Source organism: Cydia amplana, chromosome 6, assembly GCF_948474715.1.
Source record: "Cydia amplana chromosome 6, ilCydAmpl1.1, whole genome shotgun sequence".
Lineage (NCBI taxonomy): Eukaryota > Metazoa > Arthropoda > Insecta > Lepidoptera > Tortricidae > Cydia > Cydia amplana.
In genome coordinates, this window is record NC_086074.1 from 5,990,405 (window position 1) to 6,012,040 (window position 21,636).

Genomic DNA, 21,636 nt, shown 5'->3' on the forward strand with positions numbered 1-21,636 from the left:
GCCAATCGTTTGCGCTACTAGAACGAAACGGTCTCTGTCTCTCTATCGCACTAATATGTTAGAGTGATAGAGACAGAAAGCGCTTCGTCGTCGGAGCGCAAACGCTTGGCATATTGGCTAAGCCCCCTGAACAGCTAAATTGTAGCCAAATATTTGGTTATTAAATTAAAAACAAAAATTGACATCTTGGGTAGGCACCTTGGGTGCGTAGCCAATATGACAAACGTTTGCACTACGAAACGAAACGCTATCTCTGTCTCTCTATCGCACGTAAGAGTGATAGAGACAGAAAGCGCTTCGTCGTCGGAGTGCAAACGCTTGGCATATTGTCTAAGCCCCCTGAACAGCTAAATTGTAACCAAAGATTTGGTTATTAAATTAAAAACAAAAATTGACATCTTGGGTAGGCACCTTGGGTGCGTAGCCAATATGCCAAACGTTTGCGCTACGAAACGAAACGCTATATCTGTCTCTCTATCGCACTAATACGTAAGAGTGATAGAGACAGAAAGCGCTTCGTTGTCGGAGCGCAAGCGATGGGCATCTTGGCTAGGCCCCTAGAACAGCAAAATTTACCTAATGATTTGGTTATTAAATTAAAAAACAAAAATTGGCATCTTGGCTAGGCACCTTGGGTGCGTAGCCAACATGCCAATCGTTTGGGCTACGACAACGAAACGCTATCTCTGTCACTCTATCGCACTAATATGTAAGAGTGATAGAGACAGAAAGCGCTTCGCTGTCGGAGCGCAAGCGATTGGCATCTTGGCTAGGCCCCTAGACCAGCTAAATTGAACCTAATGATTTGGTTATTAAATTAGAAATAATACGGTTACTGAAACTATGCGACAGTCAATTTGTAAGATTTTATTCCATAAAATAGGTACCTATAAATTAGACGAGACTAACTACTATATTACATCTACCTAACTATACGTAATTAGTACCTATACGGTACCCAGACTTCATTTTTATTCCTGGAATATTATTTCGAATAAAAATCTTGATTATATTTATTTGATTAAGAATAAGTTATTCTCATTCAATTTTTTCTCATACGAATTATTCCCGATCAAAATTATTTGAATATTTTTGACGGGAATAAAATCGAGATGATTTTATTCCTACGAATTCTTATTCAAATAATGATTTTATTCTTGAATGCCCAACACTGGTTAACACCATGAGTAGAAAGCTGACCCGTGTTTTAATGTTCGTAAAGAAATTATTTGTTGTGACATAAAAATACAAACTAAACTATGTACATGCATTATAAAACTAAAAATAATCTTAGAAATAAACTTATAAATAAAAAATGCTCCCTATGTCGCTGTCCTGGGTTATGGTGCCCAGAAGACTGGCAGCGTAAATAATACTATAGGTACATAGAGGTAGACTTAGTATACTCGTATCATGTTAGTGCACTATAAATGATCAAAATACAGGCATGTTTGTGTGATAAAGTTATTTAGTTACTAATCATTACTACTAATACCAAACTAACATACAAATTACAAGGAATAACATAACCAATGCACAATTTACTTTACAGCTACCTATATATAATACTTGAGCACCATCGACTTTCAACCTCCTCTTTTTTGGAAGTAATCTTTCAAGTTGCGACTTCCCTTCACGAAAGGTGATGACTGATGAATGAATATGTGAACCAAGTTTATCGTAATCTCACTTTATTGTTGCGCCTGCACATGTACATAACACTTCCCCATGATCCATTTGTAACCAGGAACCCGGGGAAATTGTCTCGCGATTACAAAAACCACACGATAACCGCGTAACGCCGGCCTAATTGTGAAGTTACCTGAAAGTTATCTAAGAGCGACGAGGAACTACGCAGATACATTTGCTAATTGAAAGTTACTATGTTTATCGGTGTTCTGTCTTCGAAAGGCGACCGTTTGCATAAAGTTAAACGACAAACATTGTTACTTACTTAGGAACCTAGGCCTAGGTATACCTGTTCTCTCTACTTGGAGTAATCTTGACTATTTTATTTATTGCTCAAAGCAGTGGTTCCTAACCTGGGAGTAATTACCCCCGTGGGGGTAAAACTGGTATTTTACGGGGGTAATAAGCTAACCTAATATAACAATACAACAAACGTACACGTTTTATTTTTTATTACCATTGGGAGGAGGGGTAAAATCAGGTTCCCTAGTTAGTCATAGGGGTGACCGGACTGAAAAGGTTAGGAAAGGCTCACTGGCTCAAAGGATATTGGAAAACATAACACCTATAATATTCATATTTATAATTACTAAATCGTTGCACGAATGATAGTGAATAATTCGTCATTATAGTAGTTATATTTGCCCGCGTCACTGACAATGCTACGCTTACTTTTCGCCCTTGGAAGTTAACTGAACACTTGAACAGGTATAACTATAGCATTTAATTAAAATCGATTCGTGTTATAAATACCTCTACCTCTATATTTTATTACCGACTTCTAATAGCTGATATAACTTACAACTAAACTGACAATTAAAGTCATACATCTGATAATCAAGACTGCCGGTATCGAATAACTTGTTTTAATTTATGGCTTTTTTATATTTCCAGGCAAAGCTATAATTTTTTTTCTTGTAACAATAGTTAGAAAACGTTCAAATGTGATTGGCATGCTATTGGCTTATAATCTTTTACATGTTACTTAAAAGCTGGACAACAAGGAAGTGACAGTGACTGTGCTAAAGGCCGTGAACCAAGTCATGTCCCACAGTTGCAAATACTCAAAAGCAATTTTTTGCTCCATGGCCAGACAGCACTATATTACTGAACTTTAAATAGATATAATTGTTGTGCCGATCATTTACATCTGATGAATGAATACGTTGTTTAAATAATATATGCTTCTTATGCGAATTGCATAACTGATAATATAAGCGGTATAGATGATCTTTAGTTACACGATTTAAACATAAATTCAAACGTGTGAAATGCGCGAAAGTATGAGTAATTATATCAGTGCATACGTGTGAGTGCGCATTAAACACTGACAGGAAGATGCGTAGTTTTTTTTTAAATATATTATTAATAATCTAATGGAGACAGAAACTGCTTGTCGCATCCGCAAGTTGCTGCCGCGCACGTCGTGGAACAAGACAAGCCGTGTCCGGTCTTTATTCCCGGACAACTACACGTCCGGCTTTTTATCGCGTTTACCGGACACTTTTTTGATGTCGCGCTTCCTTTATACTCCTAATATCGAGTTGTAACTCTAAACTACTTAATTCTCGGTTACAATAATGTACTCCTAATTAAAATAAGATACCTACATATTTTTTAACGTTTCTATGGCAACATCACACCGGGACGTTACGGATAACTGTCTTACGTCAATGCCTATCCGACTAAAGTGTCTGCACTTTGTAAAAGCATCTAATTTGACCTGCGAGTCAACTACACTGTTATTCTCGATGCAAGCCTATAGTTTTGTAGGTGTCGCATTCACTTCCCTGTTACAATTATATTCCTGATACCCGTGGTTCTCTAGGGAACCGATTGTCGTTACGAAAACATTCGTGACAACATAAACGCTGGTCGGCGCTGGAGCGCAAGCGCAGGTTGCAACGGAATTTGCATTAACGCACCTGCCACGCGAGTTATCTTGCACTCTGATCTGAGGAGTACGTTCACTGCTACTGCCGCTCGGCGAACGTCGAAAGATGTATGGTGTTGATAGGTTTCATGCGCCACTTAGTAAAACTAACAACTCTCGATTTTCACAAGAGACTTAATTGTTGTTAGCCAGTTAAGTATAGATCTGAGACAGTATATTCGTTAAGGGTAATAGGTTGTTTATTTTTGTTCTGTACATGCATTAAATGTTTCTATTTGTTTTCCAAATAGAGTGGCCGATTTATTAAGTTGCGTTTCTTTTTTAAGTATGCAGCTTACAATATGAGAAAACGTTGGAAGTCTCCAAATCCGAGGCCGTGGGTCCCGTATCAATGAATCTCTTGGAAGTTATGCACAATTTATCATTTAATTTTTATTCGTTTTTTTTTCGGACTAATCCCAGAAAAGCCTAGTATCCCTTCTGGGTTGGAAGGCCCGATTTTAAAACTAGATAGGTCAGATGGAAGACGCTTTAGTAATAATCAGTGCTCCTTTAGTAGGAAACAGAAAAAAACAATGAACAGTAATAATCAGTGCTCCTTTAGTAGGAAACAGAAAAAAACAATGAACAGGAGGTTTTCTGTCAAGTATTTGTGACACTTCTGCGATTAATATGTGGTTCTTAATTAAGTATACTTACTGAATTATTTGTATTACATGATCTTGCTCTTACCGTGTACTGTTTTCTTCTTTTCAGAAGCCATAAATATCGCAGACGACCAGTCCACATCAGCATCATGGTGGCAAGCGGGCACAGCGACGCCCTTCCGCGACACCTCCAGCAGTAGCGTTTTCTCCGCCACCCATGGCCTCGTCCAGACCCACCCGTCCAACATTGACCCATTCGGGTCCTTCGGAAGCATCGGTAGCACCATCGGGCCTTCATCCAACTCGTTTGCTCAAGCCAGCGGCAGCGGTCCGCTCAGCGGTGGCATCAGGAACAGCCCTCTACCTCCCTTAGCGAGAAACGCCAATGGGAAAACTACCTTGAAGCATCTTGACTTCACCAGCAGCGCTACTGCTGAGCTAAGGAGGAACCCCATGCTCTCGGCTCCTGATGAATGCGCTAGAGCGTGCCGAGAAAATGAACCACCGAGGATCTGCTACTATCACTTCACCCTCGAATTATACACAGTATTGGGAGCGTAAGTTAACCATTTTGTTCTGTTTATTAAATATTTTATTCATCACTTGGCCGTCTGACAAATATAACTAAATACCTACAAGTTTAAAAGGTTACAGTAAACACGTAACACCCGGCTTTTTAACATTGTCCCATTGTACTTCATGTATTGTCTTCACTCGACGGAAATGAAGTCGCACGCCCACTTAACTAGCGGTTACGACAGATCACCCAGTGACATTGCACGAAATGGGTTAATTGTTTTTGACCAACGTAACCACTTCCAAAACTAACTTTCTATGACAAGCATATCTAAACTAAGAAGATTAATTAATGTATTCATCAATTAATTGTACTTAAGTACTTAATAAACATCTAAGATGTGTTTATTTATAGCTTTACATGTGGCCACGAGCGATTGAATGATTTCTAAATACACTATTTAAGCATGACTCACGCTAGACCGGGCCGTGCCCGGGCCGAGGCATCCGCCATGTCATTTTCTATTACGGCTGATCGGTGATGACGTGGTGCTTTCCATAGAAAACGAAGCGCCGGAAGCTCCGGCCCGGCCACGCCCCGTTGTAGCGCGAGTCATCCTTTAATTAATTTAAATTGCCTTAAGTATTCGATATATATTTAATAGGTAATTATCTGCTTTTATCTAGTAAATTTACTAAATAAACATCTAAGATGTGTTTATTTATAGCTTTACATGTGGCCACGAGCGATTGAATGATTTCCAAATTACTATACACGATTTAATTCATTTAAATTGCCTTAATATATTTAAATAATTACCTGCTTTTATCTAGTAAATTAGAAATTGAGTCTTAATTGAGAAGCATTAACACAAATCAGCATTTCATTCCGAAATGCAGCCTCGAACGTAACAATGCACTTGTGAACGTAACTCGCTTTTTATAGCTTTGGTGAGTTAACGACTAGCCTTTTAATACAACAAAGGGTATGTCGTGCACAAATTTGCACTTGGCTACGTCCGCGACCCACCGACCGACATTTTCTTTTTACACACTTCACGGTTTGTTTCACCTGAACTGCTAACTATATCGTTTCAATGCCGAAGTTTAGTATACGCCTACTGATCCAAATACCTTTGGGGCTGCCTATAATTGATAGGTGACGACACAGGTTATGCAAACCGATGTTTCATGATACCCAAGTACGCTGCTGAGGAAATTCTGGTGTAATCATCGAGTCGGCATATAGTTGATAAGGAAACTGCCTACCGATTTGTATGTAACATTGTAAAACTTAATTTCAGGGCATGCCAAGTGTGCACACCTAACGCCACCAATGTTGTTTGGTCTCACTGCCAATGCGTGTTAGCTGATGGAGTAGAACGTGGTATTCTCACCGCGAATAGAATGTTACCTGGACCTTCTATCCAAGTGTGTGAAAACGACAAAGTTGTCATTGATGTTGAAAACCATATGGAGGGTATGGAAGTAACCATTCACTGGCACGGAATCTGGCAAAGAGGATCGCAATACTACGACGGAGTACCTTTCGTGACTCAGTGTCCTATTCAACAAGGAAACACTTTCAGGTATCTTATTGGATGTTTTAATACGCTATGCATAACACTATAATGTGAAAAAACTATAAGCTAACATGGATATTTTGAATTCCAGGTATCAATGGCAAGGAAACGCTGGTACTCACTTCTGGCACGCGCACACCGGTCTGCAAAAACTTGACGGTTTATATGGCAGCATTGTAGTACGCCAACCGCCTTCCAAGGACCCCAACAGCCACTTGTACGATTACGATCTGACCACTCACGTCATGTTGATCAGTGACTGGCTACATGAAGATGCTGCTGAGAGATACCCTGGTCGACTTGCTGTTAACACCGGTCAAGACCCCGAGTCGGTGCTGATCAACGGAAAGGGACAGTTCCGTGACCCCAACACCGGTTTTATGACAAACACTCCTCTGGAAGTCTTCACCATTACTCCTGGAAGGAGATACAGATTTAGAATGATCAACGCTTTTGCCTCAGTGTGCCCGGCACAGGTCACATTTGAAGGACATAACATGACCGTCATCGCTACGGACGGCGAGCCTGTACAGCCCGTACAAGTGAACACTATCATCTCATTCTCAGGTAAAATACTTATGTGAACATCGCTTTTTAAAGTGCTCATATTTTATGAACGTCTTTGAATATAGTGCAATGGAATTCAATTAGCATTTCTAAACTTGACGAAGCGAAACACTGGATAGGTAACGTTGCAAAAGAAATACAACGATGCATTCGATGAAATGCTTTAGGTACTTACTGGCTAAATGTTAATTAATTTCAGGCGAACGTTACGATTTTGTGATTGAGGCCAACAACATCCCAGGCGCATACTGGATCCAAGTGCGTGGTCTTGGTGAGTGTGGCGTGAAGAGGGCTCAACAGTTGGCTATCTTACGGTACGCTAGAGGACCTTACCAGCCATCCAGCCAACCGCCCACTTACGATGTCGGCGTACCTCAGGGTGTGGTAAGTCCAAATCTATGTAAATATAATATACAAAAAAATAGTAGAAGATAGACAATAGGTATTGGAATTAGCATGAACACTTATGTATTGAATTTATTCCAAAAACCAACACCGAATGTATACTGCACATGGTAAAGCACCTGTGATATAGTCAGCAGTTTCATTTAGCTGTCAAATAAAGCTGGCTCCTTAGTTCATTGTTTTTCTGTGTCGTTAGTATTTTCCGCTCTTGACATTCGCTTGTAAATACCACATTACCTTACATAGAAGAAAAAACTGGTGCATATTTCCTCCGTGCAAATGACATTAGCGAAACGTCCGCTGCGATAGCCCGCAGACCTCGTTTCATGAATCTACTTGTCGTGGTTATTAATTGGCGGATATTGCAACTGGATTCTTGCACCCAGGTAGCCTGCCTCGATTAAGCTTAACCGAACTGTCAACTATGTTGCAGATTATTGCTCAAACTAAAATAGTAGTATTGGGTCAATATTTCATTACTATACGAGGCTTAGTTTTAAACCACTACGTTATCAAGCTGGCCTACAACTGGTAGATTGACGGTGATAAATGAGCTGCAACCTGTAAATATTACTAGTAGCTATCAGAACCCTGTAACTAGATTATCTTAGTTATTTTAATGCACTTCGTAAGGTTTCCCGTCCCTCGTAGTTGAATGAAATACCTCTAGTTTGCAAGAACATTGACCACTAGTTATAAATAATTAGATGTAGCGTACATGTAGTTATAAGTAGTATGCACGTATTTATAGTAATTGCACGTAAATACCTTTCTCCGCACTAACCATCCAGGTCATGAACCCGTTGGATGCCAGATGTAATGTCCCAAGAAACGACGCTATTTGCGTCAGCCAGCTAAAGAACGCCCAGAACATCGACCCGGCCATCCTGCAGGAAAGACCTGACGTCAAGATTTTCTTGCCTTTCCGTTTCTTCGTCTACAGACCGGAAATGCTCTTCCAACCCAACACCTACAACAGATATTTAGGTAAGTATTGCTAAATTCGTATTCTTTATACTTGATTATGACCTCCTATCCCTTTAATTTGCATTCTTAATGTCAACAGTTGCCCCGCAAGGAGACCATGTAATCAGTTTAATTGATGAAATCTCATACATGGCACCACCTACACCTCTTATCAGTCAGTACGACGACATCAACCCGGAACAATTTTGTAATGGTGACAACAGACCAGCAGACTGCGGGCAAAACTGCATGTGCACACACAAGGTCGATATCCCGCTCAACGCCGTCGTAGAAATTGTACTAGTCGACGAAGGTACGTAGTGAAACTCTTTATTGTCCATAACAGTTAAATACATGCATAAACATGCAAATGTTAATCGAAAAATTTCACTTTCAGTTCAAATCGCCAACTTATCTCATCCGTTCCACTTGCACGGGTACTCTTACAACGTGATCGGTATCGGCCGGTCGCCCGACACGAACGTCAAGAAGATTAACTTGAAACATGCTCTAGATTTGGACAGGAGAGGTCTGCTCGAGCGTCATCTTAAACAAGGAGACTTGCCTCCCCAGAAAGACACCATTGCCGTCCCGAACAATGGCTACGTTATCCTCCGTTTCAGAGCCAACAACCCTGGCTTCTGGCTCCTCCATTGCCACTTCCTTTTCCACATCGTCATCGGCATGAACGTAGTCCTCCAAGTCGGCACCCACGCCGATCTGCCCCCTGTTCCCCCCAACTTCCCGACGTGCGGAGACCACCTCCCCCCTATCAACTAAATCGGTTCCTAGTACCAGTTTCAGTTTATGTCCAAAAGTATCAAGTAGCATTTGATCTTATGTTGCCTAAGTGTAAATTTATGTTTGTATTGTGTGATGTGTTCGGCGGATTCGAAGTGCTCGATTCTGCCGTTTGTGTTTCTTATGTATTCGAATGATTCAACGGTTTAAGACGGTTCGTGATTTATTTAAAGGTGATATCTAATGTTTCGTTTTTCAGTTTCACATGCCATACTAGTTGGTGATAATTCTAGATTATTTAATTACGTCCTTACGCTATTTGAGGCTCTTTTACTTTTTGTTTTATTGCCTTTAGGTATATTCCATTCATCCTGGAGATGTCCGGTCTTAACTAACAACTTGCCATTATACGTTTCACCAAGGATATTTATTTCGTGTATATATAAAAATCATATATTTCTATTAATAAATAGTTTTTTAAGAATTCCTAGTTACTAACATTCGCATGCGATCAAAATTGTAGGACATGTAAATAACACCGACAATTGCAATTCTCCTTGTAAATACACAGAAGTACCTAGATTGATCTTTTAGTACCTGCAGTATAAAGTGTCGTAATATAGCGACCATACCTCATCCTTCAACTCCATAAGCAACGAAGACTGTACATAAATATTTTAAACATATCTACATTTTAAATAGGTATTCACAAAAGTTACCATTTCGTGGTTACCAGTACTTTAAGGATCTTGTGTGTAATAATGACGTCGTGTTACTCGTGATCATTTGTTTCTGTGCCAATAAATTAAACAAATGAATCCTACCGGGAGGCGACGATACATCGACTAATTCATGAAAATATTGCTAAACTGCTTTAGCAAGATTGTAATGTCTTTTAATAATTAGTGTAAATTTTTATACTCTTTAATAAAATTTTAAAATAATTTGTTAATTTTATTTCACCCCGACGATATCCACGACCTTGCCAAACAGCTCAGAAACCGTGAATAATATTAATGTAGTTCATTTTTACTACCTATATTGTATTTTTTATTGTGGGAGCGAGCCGAGGAAAAATAAAGACCTTAATGCATGTTTTAGGTTATTTTAATTATTTTTATCATGCTCATAAAATTATAATGACTATTTTGTAATCTATTGTGTGCCTATTTATAGATACAAAGTATTATTGGTGATGATATGTTATGTATAATAATGATTTACGCACTTAAATAGTGTAAATATTGCAACCGTATGATATATGACGCACTGTAGTTCGTAGTTTTTCACCTCAGCCTGTACTTTAGGTCCGTTGTGTACTTACTAGATTTGTAGCCGCTTCCTGTCTCTTAATAAACTTAATATTAAAGCCAAGCAACATATAGTGTATTTTTTACTAATACCTATTAACAAAATAACAGTGTTGGCCGTAGTCATCAGTCAACATAAAACACAGTCACTTTAAACGTACAATTAAGTCACTACGAAACTCACTAAGTACTTGTTAGATTAAAAAGAAATATACATATTTTTAATATGACATTTATAGTGGGGCTGCTACACTTTGGGTCGGTGCCTACTTATACCTGACTGTGGCTATAAATCTATTAAGTACTTCTAAAACTTCTGTATCAGCCTCAGTTAGATTGATAAAGAGGTACAAAACATATTGCATGGGTATTTAGTGAGTTTTGTTAGTCACGTAACTAAACACTAATGTCATTACTAACCATTTCTACTAAACAACAATCTTACTTTTATTTAATGTATGTATGCATGCTGTGCATTTTGATAGCGTCCATACACTTTTTTTCGTTCATACTCATTTTCTATTTAGTTAAATTAGGCTTTTATAATTATAACAAATCAACTCCTTTAAAAAAAATCTACTCAATTACAAACCCTTAATAATATTCAGTGCGCAATCTCACTACAGTTCGGCCAACACTACATGCAGTAAAGTACAGTCGAGTTCCAAACACCTTTACAAACCAACGTTCCAAATATTTACCTACACGACCTTATTGTCAGTGTCTTCAAGGCGTGTAAGTATATTATCGTAACGTTGGCTTGTAAAGATGTGTGTGAACTCGACTGTACTAGTATATCCAGCTACTTAAGTGTTCAGTGCACAACGAGCCTTACTCGGCCAAGTGTGTGAGGTGTTTGTGTTGCACGGTGTGAAATCGACTCCGACACCACGGGACAAGGTATATTTCTGTATTTTCATTTGTTCTTGCTTAAATCTACTTTTTCTTTTTGACGAACATGTTATTTGCTTATGACATTTTTTTTTCAATTCTAAATGCGAATGCCTTAGTTTAAATGTCAATTTTACCTTAAGGTAATAAACCCTCTGGACGCCATCTGCAACGTACCGCGTGACGACGCGGTGTGTGTGAGCAACCTCAAATCGGCCAAGCCGATAAATAAGCACATTCTGCAGGACCGGCCCGATGTAAAGATCTTTCTACCCTTCCGATTCTTAACCTACAAACCGGCGGGACTATTCGAGCAGAACATTTACAGGAATTTCTTAGGTAAGTGTTTTTATTATTAGGGCGATTCTCAGAGATGACGTTCGGTGCCTGACTTCGGTGCCGAATTTTATTTTTTACTTATTTGATACACGACTTCATTTCCTAAAATCTAGCCTTAATATAAAAAATATTGGTAGTGGAGGCCTCCATTAGAACCTTATAGTTTTTTTGATATTTGAGATTTAAAAAACACCGAAATCATGTGCAGGCACTGAAATCAATTTGCCTCACCGAATTCAAAAATGCTTACACAGAAATCACACTTCAATATTATATCTAAATTATATTATAATCTATATATATAAATGCAAGTGTCCTGACTGACTGACTGACTGACTGACTGACTGACTGATTCATCAACGCAGAGCCGAAACTACAAAAGCTAGAAAGTTGAAATTTGTACACTAGGTTGCATTTGTAAAGTGTACAAGGGATAAGAAGCGATTTTGAAAAATTCAACCCCTAAGGGGGTTAAAAAGGGGATGAAAGGTTGTATGGGGTTCAAGTTTTAGTTTAAGCTAGGAATTTGAAACTTTGTGGAAATGTATTATATTAAAAAACAAGAAAACTAATTTCAGCGTTTTCGAAAATTCATCCCCTAAGGTGGTGAAAAAGGGGTTGAAAGTTTGTATGGAGATCAAATATTTTTGTGAGTGTGAGACTTGAAACTTTGTATATGGGAATATTATTATAACACAGGAAAAGTAATTTTAGCGTTTTTGAAAATTCATCCCCTAACAGGGTTAAAAAGGGGTTGAAAGTTTGAATCCATTACAAATGCGTTGAAACTTCTTAGAAAGGCATAATAGCCGATTACAAAACAAAGTAATTGCGACGTTTTAGGAAATTCAACCCCTAAGGGGGTAAAAAAGGGGATAAAACTTTGTCTTGGGGTGCAAATTTTATTTTAAGCTAGGACCTTGAAACTTTGCAAAAAGGTATTAAATTAAAAAACAAGAAAACTAATTTCAGCGTTTTTAAAAATTCATCCCCTAAGGGGGTTAAAAAGGGGATGAAAGGTTGTATGGGTTTCAAGTTTTAGTTTAAGCTAGGAATTTGAAACTTTGTGAAAATGTATTACATTAAAAAACAAGAAAACTAATTTCAGCGTTTTCGAAAATTCATCCCCTAAGATGGTGAAAAAGGGGTTGAAAGTTTGTATGGAGATCAAATATTTTTGTGAGTGTGGGACTTGAAACTTTGTATATGGGTATATTATTATAAGACAGGAAAAGTAATTTCAGCGTTTTTGAAAATTCATCCCCTAACAAGGTTAAAAAGGGGTTGAAAGTTTGAATCCATTACATATGCGTTGAAACTTCTTAGAAAGGCATAATAGCCGATTACAAAACAAAGTAATTGCGACGTTTTAGGAAATTCAACCCATAAGGGGGTAAAAAAGGGGATGAAACTTTGTCTTGGGGTGCAAATTTTATTTTAAGCTAGGACCTTGAAACTTTGCAAAAAGGTATTAAATTAAATAACAAGAAAACTAATTTCAGCGTTTTTAAAAATTCATCCCCCGAGGTGGTGAAAAAGGGGTTGAAAGTTTGTACGGAGATCAAATATTATTGAGGGTGCGGGACTTGAGTCTTTGTATAAAGCCATATTATTAGAACTCAAGAAAAGTAATTTCAGCGTTTTTAAAAATTCATCCCTTAAAAGGGTTAAAAAGGGGATGAAAGGTTGTATGGGGTTTAAGATTTATTTTAAGCTAGGAATTTGAAACTTTGTGAAAATATATTATATAAAAAAATAAGAAAACTGATTTCAGCGTTTTCGAAAATTCATCCCCCAAGGTGGTGAAAAAGGGGTTCAATGTTTGTATGGAGATCAAATATTTTTGTGAGTGTGGGACTTGTAACTTTGCATATGGGTATATTATTATAGGACAGGAAAAGTAATTTCAGCGTTTTTGAAACTTCATCCCCTAACAGGGTTAAAAAGGGGTTGAAAGTTTGAATCCATTACAAATGCTTTGAAACTTCTTAGAAAGGCATAATAGCCGATTACAAAATAAAGTAATTGCGACGTTTTAGGAAATTCAACCCCTAAGGGGGTAAAAAAGGGGAGGAAACTTTGTCTTGGGGTGCAAATTTTATTTTAAGCTAGGACCTTGAAACTTCGCAAAAAGGTATTAAATTAAAAAAACAACAAAACTAATTTCAGTGTTTTTAAAAATTCATCCCCCGAGGTGGTGAAAAAGGGGTTGAAAGTTTGTACGAAGATCAAATATTTTTTAGAGTGCGGGACTTGAATCTTTGTATAAAGCCATATTATTAGATCTCAAGAAAAGTAATTTCAGCGTTTTCAAAGATTCATCCCTTAAAATGGTTAAAAAGGGGTTAAAAGATTGTTGATTGTAACTTTATTTTAAGCTACAAATTTGTAACTTCGTAAAAAGTTATTTCATTAAAAGAGAAGAAAACTATTGTCAGCGTTTTTCAAAATTCAACATTTAAGGTGGTGAAAAAGGGGTTGAAAATTTGTATGGAGGTCAACATTTTTTGTAAGTACGGGACTTGAATCTTTGTATAATGACATATTATTAGAATACGAGAAAAGTAATTTCAGCGTTTTTATCCCCTATAATGGTCCAAAAGGGGTTCAAAGTTTGTATAGGGTTCAAATTTTATTTAAAGCTAAGAACTTGAAACTTCGTAAAAAGGTATTTTATTAAAAAAACAAAAAAACCTATTCAGCGTTTTTAAAAATTCATCCACCGAGGAGGTGAAAAAGGGGTTGAAAGTTTGTATGGAGATCAAATATTTTTGAGAGTGCGGGACTTAAATCTTTGTATAAAGCCATATTATTAGAACACAAGAAAACTAATTTCAGCGTTTTTAAAAATTCATCCCATAACAGGGTTAAAAAGGGGTTGAAAGATTGTATAGGTTATAATTTTATTTAAAGCTAGGAACTTGAAGTTTCGTAAAAAAATATTTTATTAAGAGAAAAGAAAACTAATTTCAGAGTCTTTGATAATTCATCCCCCAAGGTGGTGAAGGGGGTCGAAAATTTGTATGGAACCCAAATATTTACTTGAGTGCGGGACTTGAATCGTTGTATAAAGGCATATTATTACAATACAAGAAAAGTAATTTCAGCGTTTTTAAAAATTCATCCCCTAAAAGTTTCAACAGGGGTTGAGAGTTGGTAGAGGGTTCAAATTTTGTTTAAAGCTAGGAACTTCAAACTTCGTAAATAGGTAGTTAGGTAGTAGGTTTTATTAAATAGTTGACTTGAAAATCTTCTGGGGGTTGAGAGAGAAATTATATCGAGAACAATTTTATTCAGTTAGGGTCTTGAAACTTCGTAGCCAGGTTGTGAAAGACAAATCTCATGCGTTGTATAATAATTAACAAATGATGAACCGTCCCTACTGCTATCTTTTGCTGCATAATGTTCTAAGCTAATGTTGAATTTATAACCACCAATAAGTACGTAACAATAAGTACGTGTAAGTACGTAAGAAGCAATCTAAGCTCTTATAAAACCCGTGAGCAGCAGTCGGGTAGAAGCACGCGCGGTGAAAGTCTCATTCTGGTACCGGCCCATACTACCGCTAAAGCTAAGAAATCCCTTGGTGTTTTAGGCGTCAGACTGTTCAACACGTTACCTGCTGAAATCAGAGATGTACGTCTTTAGTGATGTCACATTTACTAGAAAGATTAAAAAAATGTTATTGGAGATGGCCTGCTACACGATCGACGAATTCTTCGACAGGGTGTCATTGATCCATCCATACACACAATGTGAAAGTCTAAATCACTGTTTCGATGGGACCATGATGGGACATTACTTTCACTGTAAAATGTTATTTTTAATTTAGATATTTTAATATGGATTATTAGAAAGCCTTAATGTAACTATTTAAAATTATTTAACGAAACATGGAATTATTTTAGTTTTAAGTTTATAATTATGATCGACACGACATATGCATTTCTGTTCTGCTTTTATTTGTTGTTAAGTATGTTTACATTTAGTGAAATGTAATTTTATTTTATGTACTTACTCCTAACATGTAATTGACGTTATCAATAAAATATGAATATGAATATGATTATGAATATGAATATACAAATCCACGCGTACGAAGTCGCGGGCAACAGCTAGTCTATTCATATTTTTCATTATTATTTGATGATAAGTGATGTATGGGGTTCTTCAAAAAAGGAGTGTACAGGTTTTTAAAAAAAGGTCGGCAACGCGCATGTAACACCTCTGGAGTTGCAGGCGTCCATAGGCTACGGTGACTGCTTACCATCAGGTGGCCCGTATGCTTGTTTGCCACCTATGTGGTATAAAAAAAAATGTAGCGAGGCTAATTATATCGCATAGCTTACATAAATTTAATAGATAGTACCTTTGTTTACTCGAGATTTTAAAATAACCAAGTTGCGGCTTATGAAACAACATCTCTAGAAGATATCCCACACTAATTGACTATCCTCATACAATAGGGCGAAGTAAGTATGGTCCCGAAACGAGTTTTAGACATGTCGACCACAAATTCGCACATACTTAAGTGCCATGAAAAAGAAAATGTTTGTTTCACACAATCCAACGGCACACTCGTCAAAAAGAAACTTATGTTACCTACACCCGATAAACAAGATACTTTTGAGTGGTGTTCAATGCTCAAAAATATTTAATGCACTTATAAAACAATGTAAACAATACGGAAAACAAGTATTTTGCTAGACTTAAAAATATGTAGTATTTTTGAATGACAGAGTTTTAAAGCGTGTATTCCCTCAATTTAAAACTATTTAAAGTTGTTGACTAATGCTTAAAGATCTAATCACCTATTCATTATGATCTCCTGCACCGTCAAACACTTGAGCTAAATTGTAACTCCGATATTTAGACATAAATACATCAGACATTGAGGATTGTTAAAACATTGGCTATGTTGAATTTGTGTTCATGGCTATGCTTTAGAAATATTGATCAGTACCTACCTACGTTCAGTGCCTTTGAAGCGATCTCGACATTCGAAGGCGACTTTATTTTTAATCCCTTGTTTTGTGGGTGCACCTTGCATAGTATGTAACTACACAAGTTATTTTAAACGAAGTGGGATCTAATTAACTACATTTATGAAAGCCTGCCTGTGAAGCCGCGGTCCTGGGTTCGAATCCCAGTAAGGGCATTTATTTGTATGATGAGCACAGATATTTGTTCCTGAGTCATGGTTGTTTTCTATGTATTTAAGTATTTGTATATTATATCTATCGTTGTCTGAGTACCCACAACACAAGCCTTCTTGAGCTTACCGTGGGGCTTAGTCAATTTGTGTAAAAATGTCCATTAATATTTATTTATTTTATTTATTTTATTTTATTTATTTATTTAAATTGGCTCAAGTTCAAGGTATCGTGGTGTAGGAGGGCCTCAAGTGATACAGAGGACAAATTCACATAATATACTCCATTGGTTTGAAGAGAAATTAAGACAACAGCGGATAGAGAGAAAGAGACATTGGGTCTACGATTTTCAACATACGTCTTGTGAAAAAAAAACTACTCATTGTAAACTAGTGATTTTGTTTACCTATACTATGATTTAATTTAAGTACATAGTTTTACGTTTATAAAACATATCTTGTACTTTTTAGGTGTGATAAGTTGGAAAATAAAGTACAACAAACTAGTTTACAAAGCAGGATTTGAATTCGGTGATCACTTTCTTGATATTGGTGGTCAAAAAATCCACTGAAACCAAGGAAATCAACACCAGTGATGTCAAAATTAATCGCTTTTTAGCAATTACAGAAATAGTATGAATGATACAGAGGAGATGTAATAATGATGGGTTTACGTACTTTCGAGGATTTCTTAATCACTTGCGTAACGATAAAGACACTAAAACTGTGGGAGAAAATTGCACCACCGATCTCAAAAAAACATAGAACCAAACCCACCGAATGACAGAGAAACATTTAAAAAACTACCTTAGTATACTGTGACTGCACCTCTACTTTATTCAACGGTTAAGGCACTACTAAAGCATACTCTGTTTGAGCCACTGAGTTCCTGGTCTACAACTTTGTAAGTGTACCGACATGGTTTGTAAATTACACCGAAATCAGTCAGTAGCCCGGGACACATCGTAAATTTGGTTTTATTCAATGTGTTGAGCTAACACATTATTTTGATTTATAGAATATGATCAGTTAACGAATACCTTATGCGTGAATACCGATAATAACTTCGATATAATTCCCCATCTTGAGTAATAATTTTTTATTTCAAAAAATCTGGGCGCGGGACACGCCCACCGAACATCATTTTTCGCATTTGGATATTTTTTTCATGTATTATATAAATAACAAATAATTAGTTTGATAGTGTTCCAGACAGAATATATGCTGAAGATCATGCCTGAATTAATTCAGATTTATTAAACAGTAAATTCAATAACTTTTTGCCCCGGACACGTAAAAATGGCCCTCCTGAGAAATGCCCATTATTCACTAGTAGCGCTGTGAGCTGTAGCCTCCTGAGATTAAATGTACATTAGAATGTACATGTTCGTTGCAATCTAATTTGAACCGCCATGAAACAAATAAAGTAGCATTTCGTTTGCTTCTTTGCTGTTTAAAACAAACGAAATTTGTTCCAATTTACTTATAGAATAAGGTTGAAATAAAAACTTGGGAAACTTTATATGGTGGGTCTTACTAGGGTTTAGTCAATCAAAAAATGGCCAATAAAAAACGTCAATAAACAGCGAAAATATATTGCTCAAAAGCAATGAACAAGAGTATGGGAGCAGAAATTCCCATCGCAGCTAACAAGTCAAATGCCAATATTTTTTGTTTTGTTAAAATAAAGATTCAAAATAGAATTAAAAAGGAAACCATTTTATAGGTCTTTGAGCGGCTAGAGGTTAAGTTTACCCTATAGATAGACTGTATCTTACCGCGTTTCCTAAAATACAACTTAATGTTTTCAGTGGCGCTTGGTGGAGATCACGTGGTAAGCCTGATCGATGAGATATCGTACCGCGCCCCGCCGTCGCCGCTGCTCTCGCAGTTGCACGATATCCCACCAGAAATGTTCTGCAACGGCGACAACCGCCCCTCTAACTGCGCCGAGGACTGCCGCTGCACGCATATGATCGACGTGCCCTTAAACGCTATAGTTGAAATCGTGCTGGTTGATGAAGGTAGGATCACATGCCGTAATAGTCTCGTTATAAAACATGCGAATTCAGTTCAGTTGTTGCTGGTATGCAAAACTGTCTGTGTAAGCCTTAGCTTAGGTGAATAAAACACTGTTGCGGTTTCTGTATGCGGCGCCAGTGTGATAACCGCCGTAGTTAGGGCAGCAGGGCTAACTAGTATCAATTTACGGCATCTAAACATTAAAGAATTAAGCCATTTTATAAACCATTTTGTTACGAAGGGCCAAAACCGTAAACCTTTTATTTTACAGTCCAAAGCCAAAACCTCTCTCATCCGTTCCACATTCACGGTAACAGCTTCCGCGTTATCGGCATGGGCCGGTCCCCGGACAAGAACATTAAGAAGATCAACCTGAAACACGCCCTAGACCTCGATAGGCAGGGTTTGCTGGACCGGCAGTTTGTAGACCCGCCGGCAAAAGACACTATTGCCGTGCCTAACAATGGATATGTGGTGCTTAGGATGAAAGCTGATAACCCAGGTAATTATTCTCCAGTTTTTCTCGGAACATTAAAGTTCTAAAGTTTATTAAATATAGGGTCAAGTTAAAGATTGTTCGTGGGTAATGTTGTTCTCATTTTTACCGTTCTTGTGTAGCAAAAATAAACACATGAAAGAAAACATAAATTCATGTAGGAAAACAAGGAGCAGGACTAGAAAAATTACTTAAGAATTTCCCTCTACTTCTATTTTATTTTAAGAATATCATAGCTGGATGGGACCATAAGTAATTCTAAATTTGTTAAGGATAAGCTCTATTATAACAAAGAAATTTTTCGTGCTCAGCTACAAGCCTTATGAGCTACATTAATTTTAATATTGTTTTTGTTTTTCAGGATTCTGGTTGTTCCACTGCCACTTTCTCTACCACATATTAATCGGCATGTCTACAATAATCCACGTAGGGACGCAAGCCGACCTACCTCCCGTGCCTCCCAACTTCCCAACGTGCGGGAGCCACGTCCCCGACATCACTCCCCCGGTCTTCCACTTATACTGACAGTGCCAATCACTGTTGGACATTATAGCATTCGATCTCACTAAATGTGAAGAGATTCTCCAGGAATCTTGTTTTCAACAATATGAAATTGAATGAATACTGCCATATCTTATTCGTGTACTTAGACAAATATGAAAGACGTGCAGCATATTTCTGTTTGGTTCATTGAGATGATGGCATTTGATTTGGTAAATGTTGCCAAGGAAACTACTTATATTTTAGGAACATATTTTTATGTTTTTGGTGAATGATGTGCCAGATGTATCGAAGAAAACTCTCTACTGTATAAAGCTGACGCTCCTAGCATGCGTCGTGAAGCTATTGTACAAGCTTCTGAAAAGATAAAAAAATATCAATCAGGTGACAGCGTATCAATTAAGAACTCCGAAGAAAAATAGTATTTTATCGGTTATATGATCTTTAAATATGGTCCTATTTGATTAATAAGAGAACATTACAAAACACATTAATAACATTGTTAACATCATATGACCGATCAATATTACATAACACGTTTGCATCTATAGATTAGGTACACATTAGATATTAAGGTAATTCTAATTTCTGCAGCGGAATAAAAACCATTCGGACGCTTAAAATATTTACTGTAGAAGCGGACCAAGCTATCTCGCAATCTTTACAATGACAATTTTGGAAGTGTCAGGATAAAAGTCAAATTTCTAATGAATTTCTAGGAAAATATGACATTTATTATGTCAATTCCATATTTTTAACGTGTAAATTTGTTCATTGTCGAGTTAATCTGTTCGGACTACAATTATAATACAAAATTCTATTCCAGACTCTTAAAACAACAATTATCGTCTACATTTTTGTAAATATCTTACGCTGTGTTCTACATTTATTTTGGATTTAGTTACATTAACTTAACCATAATTACAATTATACATAAGTAAATGATAACTAACTATAGTGCAAAATGTGTCGGTTCCAATTCCAAATATAAATTTTAAATCAGCACATAATGCTTTACACATAGTATTTAATTCTTATCTCGTCTCAAGTGTATAAAGACTTGAGACCGTAACTACGTTACGGTTAATGACCTTATTGCAACTTAAGTGAACTTTAGCTTAATCATACCTGCCTGTTGAATGAATCTCATATATATGCTTGAAGTTGGAAGATGGTAAGCTCAACTAATTGCAATCGTTTTTTTTTGTTTTTTAAGTAATTTTAAAGGGAATTAGGTACTTACGTACTAACATACACTCTCAAAATTTCAATCTTGATTAAATTACTATTTTTTTATTAAAAAAAAAACTCAAAATCGATCCCATACAGCAGCTTCTCTGTGCAAGCTCGTTGCGAACTTGAAGACAGGAAAGGGAGACTGTTTTGTGATCGCAAAAATAGTAATGTTGCGTTAGCATTCCATTTTTTTATAGCTGGCAATCTGTTGGACAATGCAGATGACACTTAGTGCCCAGTTTAGTGCCCAGGAAATAGAATTGCTTAACGGTATAATGATAATAATTCAGCCTTTATACGTCCCACTGCTGGGCACAGGCCTCCTCTCATGTGCGAGAGGGCTTGGGCTATAGTCCCCACGCTAGCCCAATGTGGATTGGGGACTTCACATACACCTTTGAATCTCTTCGCAGATGTATGCAGGTTACCTCACGATGTTTTCCTTCACCGAAAAGCTAGTGGTAAATATCAAATGATATTTCGTACATACTCGTAAGTTCCGAAAAACTCATTGGTACGAGCCAGGATTTGAACCCGCGACCTCCGGAACGCTAACGGTACACATTGTACAAAATGTACAGTCTTCTGACAGTCTTATGTCTGGTTTTAAGAAGCAAATATCATTTCATAAATATTCATTAGGTTTTGTAAATATTTTCCTGTGCAATGTACCTAGTTGAG

At 37.1% G+C, this 21,636-nt stretch overlaps 2 protein-coding genes across 2 annotated transcripts in view; both read left to right on the top strand.

Annotated features, from left to right (window-relative positions):
- Positions 1-9,952, top strand: part of LOC134648666 (uncharacterized) — a 57,844-nt gene extending 47,892 nt beyond the window's left edge. Inside the window, exons 2-8 of the mRNA XM_063503159.1 lie at positions 4,340-4,787; positions 6,051-6,335; positions 6,421-6,896; positions 7,096-7,280; positions 8,093-8,288; positions 8,368-8,580; positions 8,665-9,952. Coding sequence (XP_063359229.1) covers positions 4,340-4,787; positions 6,051-6,335; positions 6,421-6,896; positions 7,096-7,280; positions 8,093-8,288; positions 8,368-8,580; positions 8,665-9,047 — 2,186 coding nt within the window. The 3' untranslated portion in view covers positions 9,048-9,952. The remainder of the gene's footprint in view (positions 1-4,339; positions 4,788-6,050; positions 6,336-6,420; positions 6,897-7,095; positions 7,281-8,092; positions 8,289-8,367; positions 8,581-8,664) is intronic.
- Positions 9,953-10,681: 729 nt separating this feature from the next.
- On the top strand, positions 10,682-19,971 carry LOC134649129 (uncharacterized). The gene is made up of 6 exons (XM_063503845.1): positions 10,682-10,685; positions 11,130-11,218; positions 11,353-11,548; positions 18,512-18,724; positions 18,994-19,224; positions 19,580-19,971. Exons 1-6 carry the CDS (start codon positions 10,682-10,684, stop codon positions 19,741-19,743), a joined length of 897 nt encoding a protein of 298 aa, XP_063359915.1. The 3' UTR covers positions 19,744-19,971.
- Positions 19,972-21,636: the final 1,665 nt, after the last annotated feature.

Excerpts from the sequence above, each read along its gene's own strand:
- LOC134649129 (XM_063503845.1), top strand. Across the intron at positions 11,219-11,352 it reads CTCCGACACCACGGGACAAG|GTAATAAACCCTCTGGACGC; the intron begins GTATATTTCTGT and ends TTTTACCTTAAG. Across the intron at positions 18,725-18,993 it reads AATCGTGCTGGTTGATGAAG|TCCAAAGCCAAAACCTCTCT; the intron begins GTAGGATCACAT and ends TTTATTTTACAG.